Raw genomic sequence first — 16,472 nt, forward strand, 5'->3', positions numbered from 1 at the left:
AGATCAGAGGAGAAGTGGCGTTACTATGTGCCGGGCAGCGATCTTGTCATATAGTAATGCTGCTTCTCCTCTGATCATCTGCCAGTGTGAGATCAGAGGAGAAGTGGCGTTACTATGAGTCAAAAATACAAAAAATAAAAAACACAAAAATAAAAAAAAAAGTAAAGAAAAAAAAAGCAGGCAGGCTAGGGTTAGGGCTAGGGTTAGGGCTAGAGTTAGGGGTGTGTTGGGGTTAGGGTTGGAATTCGAATTGGGGGTTTCCACTGTTTAGGTACATCAGGGGCTCTGTAAATGCAACATGACGCCTGCAGACCATTCCATCAAAGGCTGCATTCCAGAACGTCACTACTTCCCTTCCGAGCTCCACCGTGTGCCCAAACAGTGGTCCCCCCCCACATGTGGGGTACCAGCGTACTCAGGACAAATTGGACAACAACTCTTAGGGTCCAATTTCTCCTGTTACCCTTGTGAAAATAAAAATTGGGAGCTAAAAGATCATTTTTGTGGAAAAAAAATGATTTTTTTATTTTCACGGCTCTACATTATACACTTTAGTGAAACACTTGGGGGTTCAAAGTGCTCACCACACATCTAGATAAGTTCCTTGGGGGGGTCTAGTTTCCAAAAAGGGGTCACTTGTGGAGGATTTCCACTGTTTAGGCAGATCAGGGGCTCTGCAAACGCGACATGACACCCGCAGACCATTCCATCAATGTCTGCATTCCAAAACGTCACTACTTCCCTTCCGATCCCCACCGTGTGCCCAAACAGTAGTTTTCTTCCACATATGGGGTACCAGTGTACTCAGGACAAATTGGACAACAACTTTTGGGGTCCAATTTCTCCTGTTACCCTTGTGAAAATAAAAAATTGGGGGCTAAAAGATCATGTTTGTGGAACAAAAATGATTTTTTATTTTCATGGCTCTACGTTATAAACTTCTGTGAAGCACTTGGGGGTTCAAAGTGCTCACGACACATCTAGATAAGTTCTTTAAGGGGTCTAGTTTCCAAAATGGGGTCACTTGTGGGGGTTTCCACTGATTAGGCACATTAGAGGCTCTCCAAATGCGACATGGCGTCCTTTCTCAATTCCAGCCAATTCTGCATTGAAAAAGTCAAACGGCACGCCTTCCTTTCTGAGCTCTGCCGTGTGCTCAAACAGTGGTTTAGCCCCACATACGGGGTATCGGCGTATTTGGGAGAAATTGCACAAAAAATTTTGTGGTTCATTTTCTGTTTTTACACTTGTGAAAATAAAAAAAATGGTTCTGAAGTAAAATGTTTGTGAAAAAAAGTTAAATGTTTATTTTTTCCTTCCACATTCCATTCATTCATGTGAAGCACCTGAAGGGTTAATAAACTTCTTGAATGTGGTTTTGAGTACATTGAGAGGTGCAGTTTTTAGAATGGTGTCACTTTTGGGTATTTTCTGTCATATTGACCCCCCAAACTCACTTCAAATGTGAGGTGGTCCCTAAAAAAAATGGTGTTGTAAATTTTGTTGTAAAAATGAGAAATCGCTGGTCAACTTTTAACCCTTATAACTTCCTAAAAAAAAAAAAATTATGTTTCCAAAATTGTGCAGATGTAAAGTAGACATGTGGGAAATGTTATTTATTAACTATTTTGTGCGATATCACACTCTGATTTAAGGGCATAAAAATTAAAAGTTTGAAAATTGCAAAATTTTCAAAATTTTTGCCAAATTTCGATTTTTTTTAACATATAAGCGCAGTTCATATCTAAGAAATTTTACCACTATCCTGAAGTACAATATGTCACGAGAAAACAATGTCAGAATCAGCAGGATCCGTTGAAGCGTTCTAGAGTTATGGCCTCATAAAGTGACACTGGTCAGAATTGAAAAAATTGGCCTGGTCACGAAGGCAAAAACAGGCTCAGGCGCGAAAGGGTTAAAGGAAACCTGTTATCAGGATATTAGACCCCTAGCTAAAGGCAGGTATGTAAAGGTGCTTTTTAATGATCATTAAATCCATACATTACTTGTAGTTTTTCGTTTGGTAATTGTAGAGGGTCTAATACCCTGATGACTGGTTCCCTTTAAACTTTTATGTTTTAGAATTTGTTGCATCTAATTTTCTTAATATGATTTCTTTCTTATTTTGGAATGTAGGTTTTGTGAAATGTGTTACAATTGTCCTAGTTGCCAGAGGTGTAAAATGTCCAAAAGCTTTGGCAGAAAAGGGGTTAACTCTTTACAAGTAGCCGTGTCTCTTTCTTGTAGATTAAACTTTTAGAAGCAGCTGTAACCTCCTCCTTTACCTAGGCTGTGTAATATACAGGGACATCTTATTCCATGGCTGATGACTAACAATATTCAGCATAAAGTTCAGACTCCTGGTAGGAAGTCAGGAAACTTTTCCCTTCACCCATGACAGCTCACCTGAGAGAGGGATCTTCCCAGCCAGGACAGGAAGCCTACTGAAATAAAAGAGGGGTACCTTTCCCCCATTTCATTTAGGTTTCCTGTCCTGACGGGGGACTCTCGTGCTGAGACCCAGGCGGGTTGAAGAATTTATTTTTTATTCCTGCTTACCTACTCATGTCCCAGTACTGGAAGAGCAGGCGCGCATGCCTGTATGCCAGCCTCCAGATGTTGGAAGTGCCGTTCACAGGTCCAGAGGGCCTTAGTGTACATGCGGGCGGCACTGACGTATGCCTGGCTGGTCTGAATCTGCCGCGCCCTCTCCCTCCGTCTTCCGATTGCAGTCTCCATGGTGAGTCGGGTTTCCGCGGGCTCGCTCCGCTGACGTCACGGGCATTTCACGCTGGGAATCGGTGTGCCTGAGTGACGTCGGAGGGGGTGCGCCGTAAACAAGATGGCTCCCTGGGCGAGTATACCGGCCGGGACGTGTGGGGATTCAGTGCGTTCTGACGGGACTGTGTGAAGGGGGAGGGGCATTTTCGGGACCGGAGGAGGCGGAACCAAGGAGAAACGTGGTGGATCCCATATAAAGTGAGTGGATGACCTCAGAGGCGTTTATGTCCAAAAGTTCTCTTAATCATGGAGGTCCTAAGACAGCAGCAGCATTCACTACTGTCAGTGCCCGGTCACCAGCATGGGCGCACTAAAGGGAGCAGCTGCTCAAGTGGCAGGAGCGGCAGCCGTCTCGGTCAGAGAAGTGGAAGGTCACAGGACTCCTCGGTATCCAGAAAGGATGTCTTATGTACCCTTGATCCACCTCTGAATCTGTTACCCTTTATATGACAGTGGGTGGTGAGTGATCTATGTGAATTTCACCTTTTGTTAATAAGAACCATATTTTTGCTTAAATCATTAGGGAACTTGGAAGGTTAGCACCAAGAAGAAAAACAGAATGTGCCCTATGTAGGACCCCTCTGGCAGTTGTAAGACTCGCTTGGGAAGAGGATTGAAGCACACAGGACCGGTTTTCTCACACAGTTTATCCGGTTTATTCAGATATCATAAACTGCACCATAGGCCATGTTACACTTCACAGACCTAACATAGTTCATAGCACTTCACATTGTACGGCTTTACCTCGCAGTCACTAAACACGCCGGACTTCTTTGTCCAGTTAACGTGGGCGACCGCACGTTGAACAGTTCATCAATGTCCACGGAACACAACAGGCACCAACATCAAGTTGCAGTCTCTAAACATGCTGGACCTTACTATGTCCAGTTACCATGGGTGACCGCATAGTTCATTACCATCCATGGAACATCATAGGCACTAACAGTCCGTTCTAATAGCAGATACTTTTCTGCCCATAAACCCCTTTTCTGGAGTTACCTTACAGGAGCTCCTGCTCCACACCCTGACTCCTCTTTAGTCCTCTCTCCTGGGGAAGCTGTCTTACTGGGATCACAGTCCTTGTGACCAGGGCACCCCCGACAGTCCAGACCCTCAGAAGAACGGTAGATTCCTGACGCAGCGCCGTCACAGACTCTGCACATATTGTCTCTCCATGTGCTCTTCAGGAAGTCCACTCCTTGCATCTTCCAACACACAGGCCTTCAGGTCCATGGCCTGACCATGTGCTTTTCAGGAATCGGATCCTACTGCCAGGATCTTCCAGCATAGGCCATCCAGGACCTTACACTCTGACCATTCAGGTCCATACACTCCACAAGTAGGCAGTGAATGTGTGGTTAGTCAGTCCTGCCCAGTTCTCCAACTAACCCTGTAAGCCCCCTTAGTAAGCAAACACTTGTAGTACTACAAGTCCCAGAGGAAAAGCATTTCGGGCTTACAGAGCAGACTTCCTCTGCGACATACCAGCCATTTACACTGCCAGTCACTGTCTCATCATCACAGTTACGCCTCCATGTGTATCCTGAGGAGCACATACAGCGCCCCCTAGCTATAACAGGGGTCACTGCCTCACACAATCCAATGGCAGAAGAGTCTCTGTTCGGACTGTACCCTAAAAACTATCCTGGATGAGACCCCTGACTTTGCCGCAAGCCTTAGATCTGTAATCAGGTCTGAGGTTGAAGATTCCCTAAAGACCCTTTTAAAAAAGGGGAATAAAAGCGCTCAGTATGTCACTTCAGAATCTCTCCATGGTCTGTCGGAGAATATCATATTGAATCCCCGTCCTCCTTCTCCATGGACAGTGATATAAGTGGCCACCATGCTTTCCTGCTGAAGATACTTATAGGTTGGTCAGAGCAGTTAGGTCAACAATGAGCCTGAAGGAGGAGAAAGCATCTATGTCCCTAGAAAATATAATGTTAGGAGGCTTGGAGGAAAGGAAAAAGTGTACCGTTCTGGTTAATTCCAGGATGAAAGCACTCATAAGGAGCGGAAAAAGCCAGAAAAATCTGGTAGCTTGCCCTCATCTTCAAAGAGGAGATACCCCTTTAAGGAGAAAGACTCTGAGAATTAGGATAAAGTCCCTAAGATTGACGGCGCAGTGGCTAAATCCTCAAAGAGGTCGGCCCTGCCCTTTGAGGATTCCGGGGCGCTTAGGGACCCGATGGACAAAAAAGCGAATGGGCTTCTAACGCACACCTTGGAGGCAGCTACGGGGGATCTGAAGCTGGCAATAGCTGGAACATTTACTGCCTGCTCTCTTATGATCTGGCTGCAACAAATGGAGGAACAGCTTGAAAACAAGAACCCAAAAGATTAAATCATGGATAATATGCCTCTGTTGCACGGAGCAGCGGTTTTTCTTGCGGACACCTCTGCAGACTCTGTAAGATTAGCGGCTAGGTCGGCGGGCCTATCCAATGTGGTCAGACGAGCCTTATGGCTTAAAGGGTGTCCGGAGGATCTGCATTCAAAAAATATACTTTGCTCCATCCCATGTGACGCCCAGTTTCTCTATGGACAGAAATTGGAAGACATTTTGGAGAAAGCAGGTGACAAAAAGAAGGGCTTCCCTGGTTTCCCTGCGGAGGCTAGGAAACCTTCCTTTCGGAGGAGGAAGTTTAATAGGGCATGAGGAAAGGAAGAGGTGGGAGTTCAAAGGTAGAAAGGAGTCCGGGTTTATGTTCGGTGGGCCCTCTACATCTTCCAAAAAGCCCTCCCAATGATGATAGGTCAGCGATAGGGGAAGGCTCTCCCTACTCGGGTGAACATCTCCCCCAGTTGCTGGGTCTTAAGAATTATCAAGGAGGGTCTGAAGCTAGACTTTATCCATCTGCCTCGCCCGACCTTCGTAATAACACCCCTCATGAAGTCACCAGGAGAACAGCTTGCCCTGGAAACAGAAATCATGGGACTCTTACAAAAATGTGTTCTGTGTGAAGTCTCGGAGGAAGAGATAAGATATTATCACATCTCAATTCATCAGGACCATCAAACGTTCTTGAGGGTGGCTCTGTATGTCCAGGGACAGGTCAGGCATTATCAATACACAGCTCTTCTGTTCGGACTGTCAATAGCTCCGAGAAAATTTCACCAAGGTAATATCGGAGGTGATGGCCTACCTTCGTTGTCGAAACGCTGTTATCGTCCCTTACCTGGATTACTTTCTTATAGTCGGAAGGTCGGAAGATCACTGTGCAGAGCAGCTGAGGAAAGCAATAGTGGTCCTAGTAGAGCTGGGCTGGATAGTAAATACCCTTAAGTCAAGACTAAAACCAGAAACGATACAGTCCTTCCTGGGTCTGGTTTTAGACTCCGTGTGCCAAATGTGTCTCCTATCAGAGGACAAAATAGCGAAAATACACTGTGTGCAGAATTATCAGGCAAGTTGTATTTGAGAAGATTATTTTTATTATTGAATAACAACTATGTTCTCAATCAACCCAAAAGACTCATAGATATCAAAGCTTAATATTTTTGGAAGTTGGAGTGGGGTTTTTTTAGATTTGGCTATCTTAGGAGGATATCTGTTTGTGCAGGTCATTATTACTGTGCAGATTTATTAGGCAACTTAATAAAAACCAAATATATACCCATCTCACTTGTTTATTTTTACCAGGTAAACCAATAGAGCAACAAAAAATGTAGAAATAAACATTTCTGATATTCAAAAACAAAACAAAAAAAATCAGTGACCAATATAGCAACCTTTCTTGTTGACACTCAAAAGCCTTCCATCCATAGATTCTGTCAGTTGCTTGATCTGTTTATGATCAACATTGTGTGCAGCAGCCACCACAGCCTCCCAGACACTGTTCGGAGAGGTGTAATGTTTTCACTCCCTGTAGATCTCACGTTTTATGAGGGACCACAGGTACTCTATGGGGTTCAGATCAGGTGAACAAAGGGGCCATGTCATTATTTTTTCTTCTTTTAGACTTTTACTGGCCAGCCACGCTGTGGAGTATTTGGATGCATGTGATTGAGCACTGGCCTACATGAAAATCATGTTTTTCTTGAACGATACTGACTTCTTCCTTTACCACTGTTAGAAGAAGGTGTCTTCCAGAAACTAGCAGTAGGTCTGGGAGTTGAGCTTCACTCCATCCTCAACCCAAAAAGGTCCCACAAGTTCATCTTTGATACCAGCCCATCCATACCAGTACCCCACCTCCACCTTGCTGGCGTCTGAGACGGAGTGGAGCTCTCTGCCCTTTACTGATCCAGCCTCGGGCCCATCCATCTGGCCAATCAAGAGTCGCTCTCATTTCATCAGTCCATAAAACCTTAAAAAAATCAGTCTTAAGATATTTCTTGGCCCAGTCTTGATGTTTTATCTTATGTTTCTTGTTGAAAAGTGGTCGTTTTTCAGCCTTCCTTACCTTGGCCATGTCCCTGAGTATGGCACACCTTGAGCTTTTTGATACCCAGTAACGTTGCAGCTCTGAAATATGGCAAAACTGGTGGCAAATGGCATCTTGGCAGCTTGACGCTTGATTTTCCTCAGTTCATGGGCAGTTATTTTGCGCCTTTTTTTTTATCAACACGCTTCTTGCGTCCCTGTTGGATATTTGCTATGGAAAGCTTGATTGTTCGGTGATCACGCTTCAAAAGTTTGGCAATTTCAAGACTGCTGCATCCCTCTGCAAGACATCTCACAATTTTTGACTTTTCAGAGTCCGTCAAATCTCTCTTCTGACCCATTTTCCCAAAAGAAAAGAAGTTGCCTAATAATTAAGCACACCTTATATAGGGTTTTGATGTCATTTGACCACACCCCTCATTACAGAGATGCAAATCGCCTGATTTACATAATTGGCAGTTAGCTTTCAAGCCTATACAGCTTGGAGTAGGACAACATGTATAAAAAGGATGATGTGATCAAAATACTCATTTGCCTAATTATTCTGCACCCAGTGTAATGGGCCTGGCTCTGTTAGCAATAGATAAGCCATGGATGACCTGGAGAAGAGCAGTAAAATGGGTCCAATTCCACCTGAGGCTGCTACAGTGGGAAATTCTGTTCGCACAGTGGTCATAAGGAGGACATTTTAGAAGGAAAGATGCATCTTTGTTCAGCAGTCAGGGATTCCCTGTCTTGGTGGACGGTCAAGCAAAACTTGTCGTCAGGAGTCCAGTGGATAAAACCCGTACAGGACATTATCATGAAAGACGCAAGCAACACAGGCTGGGGGACACACATAAGACACCTAACTACTCAGTTCATGGAATCTGGTCTTCTCTAGAGAGAGGCCAAGGATCAAACTTGAAAGAGCTGTGGGCTGTGGAGAGGGCCTTAAGAGACTTTCTTCCCTTTCTCTTAAGTCGCCATGTCCGGGTCATGTCGGACAATCGAGCAGCCATGGTTTATATCAACCACCAAGGAGGAACAAGGTCCCATACCCTAATGATGGCAGCAGGCAATCTCTCCAGCTAGCAGAGCAACACCTGCTGTCACTTACACACTTCACATAAGGGAAGTAGGCAATACAAAGGCAGGCTTCCTGAGTCTCGAGAAACTGAGACAGGGAGAATGATCTTTAAGTTCCCAGATCTTCCATCAGATAGTGTGAGCATGGGGACGGTCGGAGATAGATCTTTTTGTCAGCTTACACAACCGGAAAGTGAAGAACTTCTGTTCATTAAACCCAAAGTAGAAACTATTTGCGGTGGATGCTCTTCAGATTCCATAGAGATTCAGGATTGCCTGTGCATTCCCTCCAATAGCAATGATCCCAACAGCCGTAAGGAAAATCAGGGAGGATCAGGCAAAGGTGATTCTCATCGCTCTATTCTGGCTGGAGAGACCATGATTTTCCCTTCTAAGGTCGATGTCCGTGTTCGATCCATGGATCCCGGACCTTCTCACCCAGGGGCCAATATGCTACTCTCAAGTGAAGAGCTTCCATCCAGCAGCATGGAATTTGAGAGAGCATTACTGAGTCGGCAGGGTTTCTCACTAGGGTTGATCTCCACCTTGTTGAATAGTAGGAAACCGATTACATCAGGGATTTTTGGCAGGATATGAAAGAAATTTCTGGAATTTTCAGGGCAGCCTCTAGGGGATGAGGCCCTAGTGGGGTCCATTCTATAGTTTCTGCAATCAGGGTTGGAACTAGGGTTAGCAACTAACACTCTCAAGGTACAGATCTCAGCCTTGGGTACCTTATATAACTGTAACCTAGTGGCAAATACATGGATGTCTCCGTTTATAAAATCCCGTAGTAGGTCCAGACCGGTTATAGTCACGAAAATTCCACCATGGGACCTGAACCTAGTTTTAGAGGCTCTAACTAAAGACTCGTCTGAGCCCCCACAGAATTTATCTGCCAAATTCCTTACCCTTAAGACTGTTTTACTAGTGGCTGTGACATCTGCCCGCAAGTTGAGGGATATACAGGGTGGGCCATTTATATGGATACACCTAAATAAAATGGGAATGGTTGGTGACCCAGATTGGAGGTCTGAATTTGCAGAATGGGCAAAAAAAGATTGGAACAGGACCCTCAGTTTACACAGAACATTATGTTCAGCGATGAGGCAAACTTTTTTGGGTGGGCCATTTATATGGCTACACCTAAATAAAATGGGAATGGTGACAGTTTTCTTGCGTAGGGTGTCTTGCATTGAAATCTGCTGCAATGACCCAGATAATGCGTTCACTAGACATCAACACAATTTCTATCCGCTCCTCACGTGTTAACCTCTGCGACATGTCAATGGCTGTAAACAAAGAGAAACTTGTAAATAACTCTTGAAAGAATAAAGTTACTTTAAAAACAAGCACACCATTGTTTTTCTTGTGAAATTCTCAATATGTTTCATCTGTCACATGACCCTCTTCCCATTGAAAAAAATAAAATTGGATCCAAAATGGCTGACTTCAAAATGGCCACCATGGTCACCACCCATCTTGAAAAGTTTTCCCCCTCCCATATACTAATGTGCCACAAACAGGAAGTTTATTTAGATGTATCCATATAAATGGCCCACCCTGTACAAGCCCTGTCCATATGTCCCCCCCCCTACACACAGGTGTATGAGGATAGGATGTACTAAGGCCTGACCTGGCCTATCTTCCCATAGTGGCTCTTATGTTCCATAGGAGCAATGGATTACTTTGCCCTCTTTTTGTAACAACCCTAAGGATCCAGGTGAGGAAAAATGTGGAGAAGAAAAGGTGGAGGTATCAATTGATAAGTTCTTTAAGGCCGCTACCTGGTCCTCATCTACTTTCTTTTAGCACTACAGACTGAATCTGTGCTCCTCTGCTGACTTGACCTTTGGTAGAAGGGTGCTGCAAGCAGTGATCCCTCCCTAAGGTGTTTCAATTCTCCAAAAATCTCTTAAGTGTGCTGTCATGGGTGAAGGGAAAACATCTTGGTTACTTTCCAGTAGCTATTTTTTCCAGACCCCATGACACAGTACATGTATATGTCCCCTCTTCTCAACTTATGGGTGTGCACTATAGTTTGGGTATTTTGTAATGTGTTCTTTGTGTGTAAATTAACCTGGAGGTCCTCTCATGCTCTGTAATCCAACTGAGGCGGGAAGTGCTGCCTTTTTGAGTAGGTTTCCTGTCCCAGCTGGGCGGATCCCTATTTCAGGAGTGCTGTCATGGGTTCTGGAAAATTCGGTTACCGGTAAGTAATCTTGGTGTTTTCACCTGATGTGTGTTTTGTTGATGCAGTGATAAATTAATTTACAATGTTTATGATTTTCTTTTATTTAATTTATTGAGATCACAAATATGGTGGTAACACGATTCTTCTATTGTGCTCTATGGAACAGTGAATTGGGAAAAAAAAATATAAAATGGCCCAAATCCTGCAGAATCCAAGAGAATAAGGCTCCACTTTGCGGTTTAGCAGTATAGACTCAGCCTTCCAGCTTGCCTCTCCACAGTACTTCTGGGAAGAAAATCTCACCAGATTTTGTGCCCACTGTGTAGAGTGAGGAAAGTGATTGGATTTGTTAATGACATGCAGTTGAGCATAGTTTTATAATGTCTACTGCTTTCAGTTTGATATTTTTCTCATGTGACAGGTCCGTTAAAAAAAAATTCTATATATAACGTATGCAAAATACTAAGCAAACACTATATTGTTTTGATTTATTTTGTGTTCGCATTTGTGTTATTTTTAGGCTGATCGCAGAAATGAAGAAATTGATTCATTAGAGAGATCATATACAGCGGATGCAGCAGCTAATAATCCACCTTGGGCATCTGATAAAATTCCAGCCACCAGTGAGAGTAAAGAAGACGTAGAAGTGGGTTTTGATGATTCTATAAAGGATGAAGAGGCATGCAAGAGCAGCAGGATTGGTTCTGAACAGCAAAGTACCAAAGATGCTGATGTTTTGAAAAAATCCAACCTGTCTGATTATAAAAGGACTGATGGCAATAGCTTGGCATCAGATTCTAGCAAAAGTAGAAAAAGTCATGCCAGTAGTAGTTCTAAGGAATCCGCTCGCAATAAGCATCAAAAACATTCATCAAAAAGAAGCCTGTCAAAAGGGACAAGCAGAGAACATCCTATTGACTTGGAGAAGCAAAATAGTTACAAAACTTCAGTTTTTTCTGATGCTAGCATAGAATCAGAAATCCCAGAAAATTTTACCTCTGTAGGGAGCAAACACAATGGGTCATATTAAAGCGCTCAGATCTACAGTACATCAGGTGATTGTACAGTTACCAATAATATGATTGAAATTTCTGTTTAGCTGCAGAAACGTTACAGGAATAAAGATAACATTTCCATGTGTCTCTTTGCAAACATGTCATACAATATAAAACTGTAAAAGTTAGTGCTGAGAGGAAAAGCTATCAAACTGATTACACAAACTTTTAGAAGTTTCTGTGAGAATATATTCTAAATTTGGGTGACATTGTGTACATTTTTATTTTTCTTATTTATTTTTTTAAGTCCTATTTTTATGAAATAAAAATCACTTGTGATTGCATTTGTTGTGTATCTTTATTGTCTGTTCTGAGAAGTATAGCCTTCATGAAATTTTCCCTATTTAACCCCTTCACACCATGGCCATTTCTTGTTTTTTCCCCCCTTGCTTCTAAGGGCCATAACTTTTTTATTTTTCAGTCAAAATAGCCATATGGGGGCTTGTTTTTTTTGCCAAACAAGTTGTATTTTTGAATGACAGAATTTATTTTATCATGTGATGAGCGGGAAAGCAAGAAAATAATTCCAAGTGCTTTGAAATTGCAAAAAAAGTGCAATTTCACAATTGTCTAGGTTTTTTTTTTTTTACTTTATTTTACCATGTTTACTACTTGGTAAAACTGACCTGGAAATATGATTCTCCAAGTCAGTACGAGTACGCAGATGCATAGTTTTGTTTTTTTTTAATTTAAGTGGTGAAAAAATAACTAGTTAAAAAAAAAAAAAAATTGTCCCCAATTTCCGAGACTGGTAACAGTTTCACTTTTCCAGATATGGGGCTATATGGGGGGCTTATTTATTGATCACCCATGGCAGCACCACAAGAGAGGGGATTCGATCTTCAAGGACAGGAAACAGACAGGCATAAAAGTGAGGCACCTCTCATACGCATCAGTTGCTTTCCTGTCCTTGACGGGTGAACCTCTTGCAGGCATACCTGAAGATCAAAAAAAAAAAACACAAAAATTGAGCTTGGTTTGAGTTGATACACATGCATCATATAAATGCATGTTGACATTGGCCATAAAACCTGCAAAAGACAAAGTGAGCAAAAACCCTGCTGTAACTAAATAAGTAAAAGCAAAAGTGCATCTAAATAAGAGTTTTTAGTAATACTGTTTTTGATCAAAAGTAGCATGAAAGCCATCCCACCACGACACAGTAACTCTGTTCGGGATAGTCCTACACTGTCTAATATTAAAATACCTTGTTTTGTGTCAAAGTTGACCTCAATGTGTGAACAAGGGCAGACAAAAGGACTGGGTCCCAAACAGTAGACACCAGTCTGGGGAAGCCTTATATACAATTTCCAGCTCAGGAGAGGGAGGCCATACCCCAGCTTGCACAGAATGCAAAAATACAGAGAAAAAACACAAAAATTCAGCTTGATTTGAGTTGATACACATGCAGCATATAAATGAAGATCAGAAGAAGTGCCGCAGTGGGTCCATTTGTGTGCGGACACAAGCGAGCAGTATCCCGAGTTGGGATAGCTGGCTCTGGTGTGGCTTGTGCAATAAGAGGAAGAACGATAAAAGGGCTAGGTCTTCAGGGTCAAATGTGTCTAGTGTTTCAAATAAGGATGATGAATCCTCCTAGTCAGCCTCCTCCTCTTCAGAAGATAACATACAGATGCTTCTCACAAAATTAGACTACCATCAAAAAGCCAATGAAAGCCCAAAACTCATCTCAGTAAATTAGAATACTTTATACCATCGGCTTGAAAACTGATTTTAAAATTCAAAATGTTGGCCTACTGAAATGTATGTTCAGTATATGCACTCAATACTACTAGGTCAGGGCTCCTTTTGCATCAATTACTGCGGTGTGGCATGGAGGCGATCAGCATGTGGCACTGCTGAGGTGTTATGGAAGCCCAGGTTGCTTTGATAACAGCCTTCAGCTTGTCTGCATTGTTGGGTCTTGTGTCTCTCATCTTCCTCTTGACAATACCCCATAGATTATCTATGGGGTTAAGGTCAGGCGAGTTTGCTGGCCAATCAAGCACAGTGATACTGTTGTTTTTAAACCAGGCAGAGGTACTTTTGGCAGTGTGGACAGGTGCCAAGTCTTGTTGGAGAATGAAATTTCCATCTCCAAAAAGTTTGTCAGCAGAGGGAAGCATGAAGTGCTCTAAAATTTCCTGGTGGGTGGCTGCGCTGATTTTGGTCTTGATAATCACAGTGGACCTATACCAGCAGATGACATGGCTCCCCAAACCATCACTGATTGTGGAAACTTCACACTAGACTTCAAGCAGCTTGGGTTGTGTGCCTCTCCATTCTCCCAAATGAAATGCAAAATTTACTTTCATCTGAAAACAACACCTTGGACCACTATGCAACAGCCAAGTTCTTTTTCTACTTGGCCTAGGTAAGACTCTTCTGGCGTTCTCTATTGGTTATGAGTGGGTTGACACAAGGATGCGGCACTTGTAGCCCATGTCCTGGATATGTCTGTGTGTGGTGGCTCTTGAAGCAATGACTCCAACAGCAGTCCACTCCTTGTGAATCTCCCCCAAATTTTTGAACAGCCTTTTTTTTAAGAAGCCTTTCAAGGCTGAGGTTATCCCGGTTGCTCCTGAACCTTTTTCTACCACACTTTTTGCCTCCAGCCAACTTTCCATTAATATGCTTGGATACAGCACTCTGTGAACAGCCAGCTTCTTTGGCAATGACCTTTTGTGACTTACCTTCCTTGTGGAATGTGTCAGCAGCTGCCTTCAGGACATCTGTCAAGTCAGCAGTCTTCCCCATGATTTTGGAGACTACTTAAACAGACTAAAGGCCCCTTTAGGGAGCTTTAGCAGTTTTTTTGTTAATTCTAATTCACTGAGATGACTTTTGGGTTTTTGTTGGCTGTAAGCCATAATCATCAACATTAACGTAAATAAACACTTGAAATAGATCACTCTGTAATGACTATATAATGAGTTTCACATTTTGTATTGAAGAACTGAAATAAATTAACTTTTTGCTAATACTCTAATTTTGTGAGAAGCACCTGTAGGTCATCTGTTTCCCTATGGAACAGATGGACAGAAGTATAAAGATAGGATGGATATAGTCAAGTCCAAGCCTGCAAAAACTATTCAGGACATTACGATTGGAGTCTTGGACCAAAAGAGGTGTAGGTCATTTCCATTAACCTCTGGGCCATTTTCCATTTTTGCGTTTTTCATTCTTTGCTCCTCTTCTTCCCAGAGCCATAACTCTTTTTTCCTATCATTATAGCCACATGAGGGCTTGTTTTTGGCGGAACAAGTTGTACTTTTAAATGACACCATTGGTTTTAAAATATCGTGTACTGGAAAACTGGAAAAATTTACAAGTGTGGTGAAATTGCAAAAAGTGTAATTCCACAGTTGTTATGTTTTGTTTTTTGTTTTTTTCATTTAACCATGTTCACTAAATGCTAAAACTGACCTGCCATTATGATTCTCCAGGTCATTACGAGTTCACAAATGCCAAACGTACAGGTTCTTTTTTAAGTGGTAAAAAAAATCCATAATTTGTTTTTTAAAAAAAAAAACCCATTTTACTAGACCTCTATCATCTCCATTTTTCGTGATCTGAGGCTGGCTTAGGGCTTATTTTTTGTGCCCCGAGCTGACGTTTTTATTGATACCATTTTGGAGTAGATATGATCTTTTGAACGCTCGTTATTGCATTTTATTACAATGTAGCGGCGACCAAAAAAGCTTTCTTCTTGCGCTTAGAATTTTTTTTCTTGTTACGAAGCTTAGCAATTGGGTTAATTCTTTTTTTATTGATCGGGCAATTCTGAACATGGTGATGGCAAATGTGTATATTTGATTTATTTTCTTACTGTTTTACTTTGATTGGGGCGAAAGGGGGTGATTTGAACTTTTTCTATATTTATTTTAATATTTTTAAAGCTGCAATACTTTGAACGCCTCTGCTACACACAGGCGATGATAAGATCGCTTGTGTAGCAGAAATGCTCACTTGCTATGAGCACCGACCACGGGGCGGCGTTCATAGCAATCTAGCAATGACAACCATAGCGTTCTGCTGCAGACGTATGGTTGTCGTGCCGACCCATCGGTGGCCTGTGATCATGTGACGGAGTCACCGATGGGCGGGATTAGTGATTTGCTTCCTGTAATTGCGAGTTAAATGCTGCTGTCATAGATTGACAGTGTCATTTAACTAGTTAACAGCCGCAGGTGGATCGCAATTCCACCCGCGGCTGTTGCGGGCACGTCAGCTGTCATGTGCCCGGAAAAGTGCAGGCTCAGCATCGGAGTCCGACACCTGCGTACTATTCCGCCACATGTTGGAAAGGTGTTAAAAGAAAGGATCCACACCTTGATACAGTGGGAATGGAAAAAAAACAAAAAGAGAGGCTTCCTCCCCCCATTATTTAAGATGAGATATCCCTTTGATGAACTTTCCTCGTCAAGCTGGGACAAAGCCCCAAAAGTGGATGCGGCCATGACAACGACTTCTAGAAAAACCTCTTTCCCTCTGAAGACATGGGGAATTTAAAAGACCTCCTAGACAAGAACGCAGATACCTTCCTTAAAGGTAAATGGGAGACGGTGAGAGCGCGAACACCCGCAGTGGCTGCTACATGTACTGCCAGATCCTTAATTGTCTGGTTAGACCATCTGGAGACTCAGTTGAAGGATAAAACTTCCAGAGACAGCATACTGGCTTCTGTACCTCTTATGCAAGGGGCTGCAGCCTGTCGGATGCTTCAGCGCACTTCATTCGTTTAGAAGCGAGATCTGTAGCCCTTTCAAACCCAGACCGTAGGGCCTTATTGTCAGAGGTGAACCTAGGTTTTCTGGCACCCAAGGAAAGAAATCACTTTGGCCACCCCCCTTCCCCCCCCCCAAGCATATATGCGACTTGCACACTTAGACAGGTGTCACACTTGCGATTGCAATGCGAGAAACTCGCGCCTCAATACCCGGCAATGCCAGGTATTGATTCGAGAGACTCGCGCGAGTTTCTGGCA

General features: G+C 42.9%; 1 protein-coding gene across 4 annotated transcripts in view; it reads left to right on the forward strand.

Annotated features, from left to right (window-relative positions):
- The window catches only part of CEP78 (centrosomal protein 78), a 93,084-nt gene extending 81,315 nt beyond the window's left edge, over positions 1 to 11,769 (forward strand). For all 4 annotated transcript variants that reach the window (XM_073543806.1, XM_073543807.1, XM_073543808.1 and 1 more), the window contains exon 16: positions 10,951 to 11,769. In XM_073543806.1, the coding sequence (XP_073399907.1) occupies positions 10,951 to 11,460 (510 nt within the window). In that variant the 3' untranslated portion in view covers positions 11,461 to 11,769. The remainder of the gene's footprint in view (positions 1 to 10,950) is intronic.
- The last annotated feature ends 4,703 nt before the right edge of the window (positions 11,770 to 16,472 follow it).

This window comes from Dendrobates tinctorius, unplaced genomic scaffold (assembly GCF_039654945.1).
Source record: "Dendrobates tinctorius isolate UK_male_01 unplaced genomic scaffold, ASM3965494v1 ptg000134l, whole genome shotgun sequence".
In the NCBI taxonomy this organism is placed as follows: domain Eukaryota; kingdom Metazoa; phylum Chordata; class Amphibia; order Anura; family Dendrobatidae; genus Dendrobates; species Dendrobates tinctorius.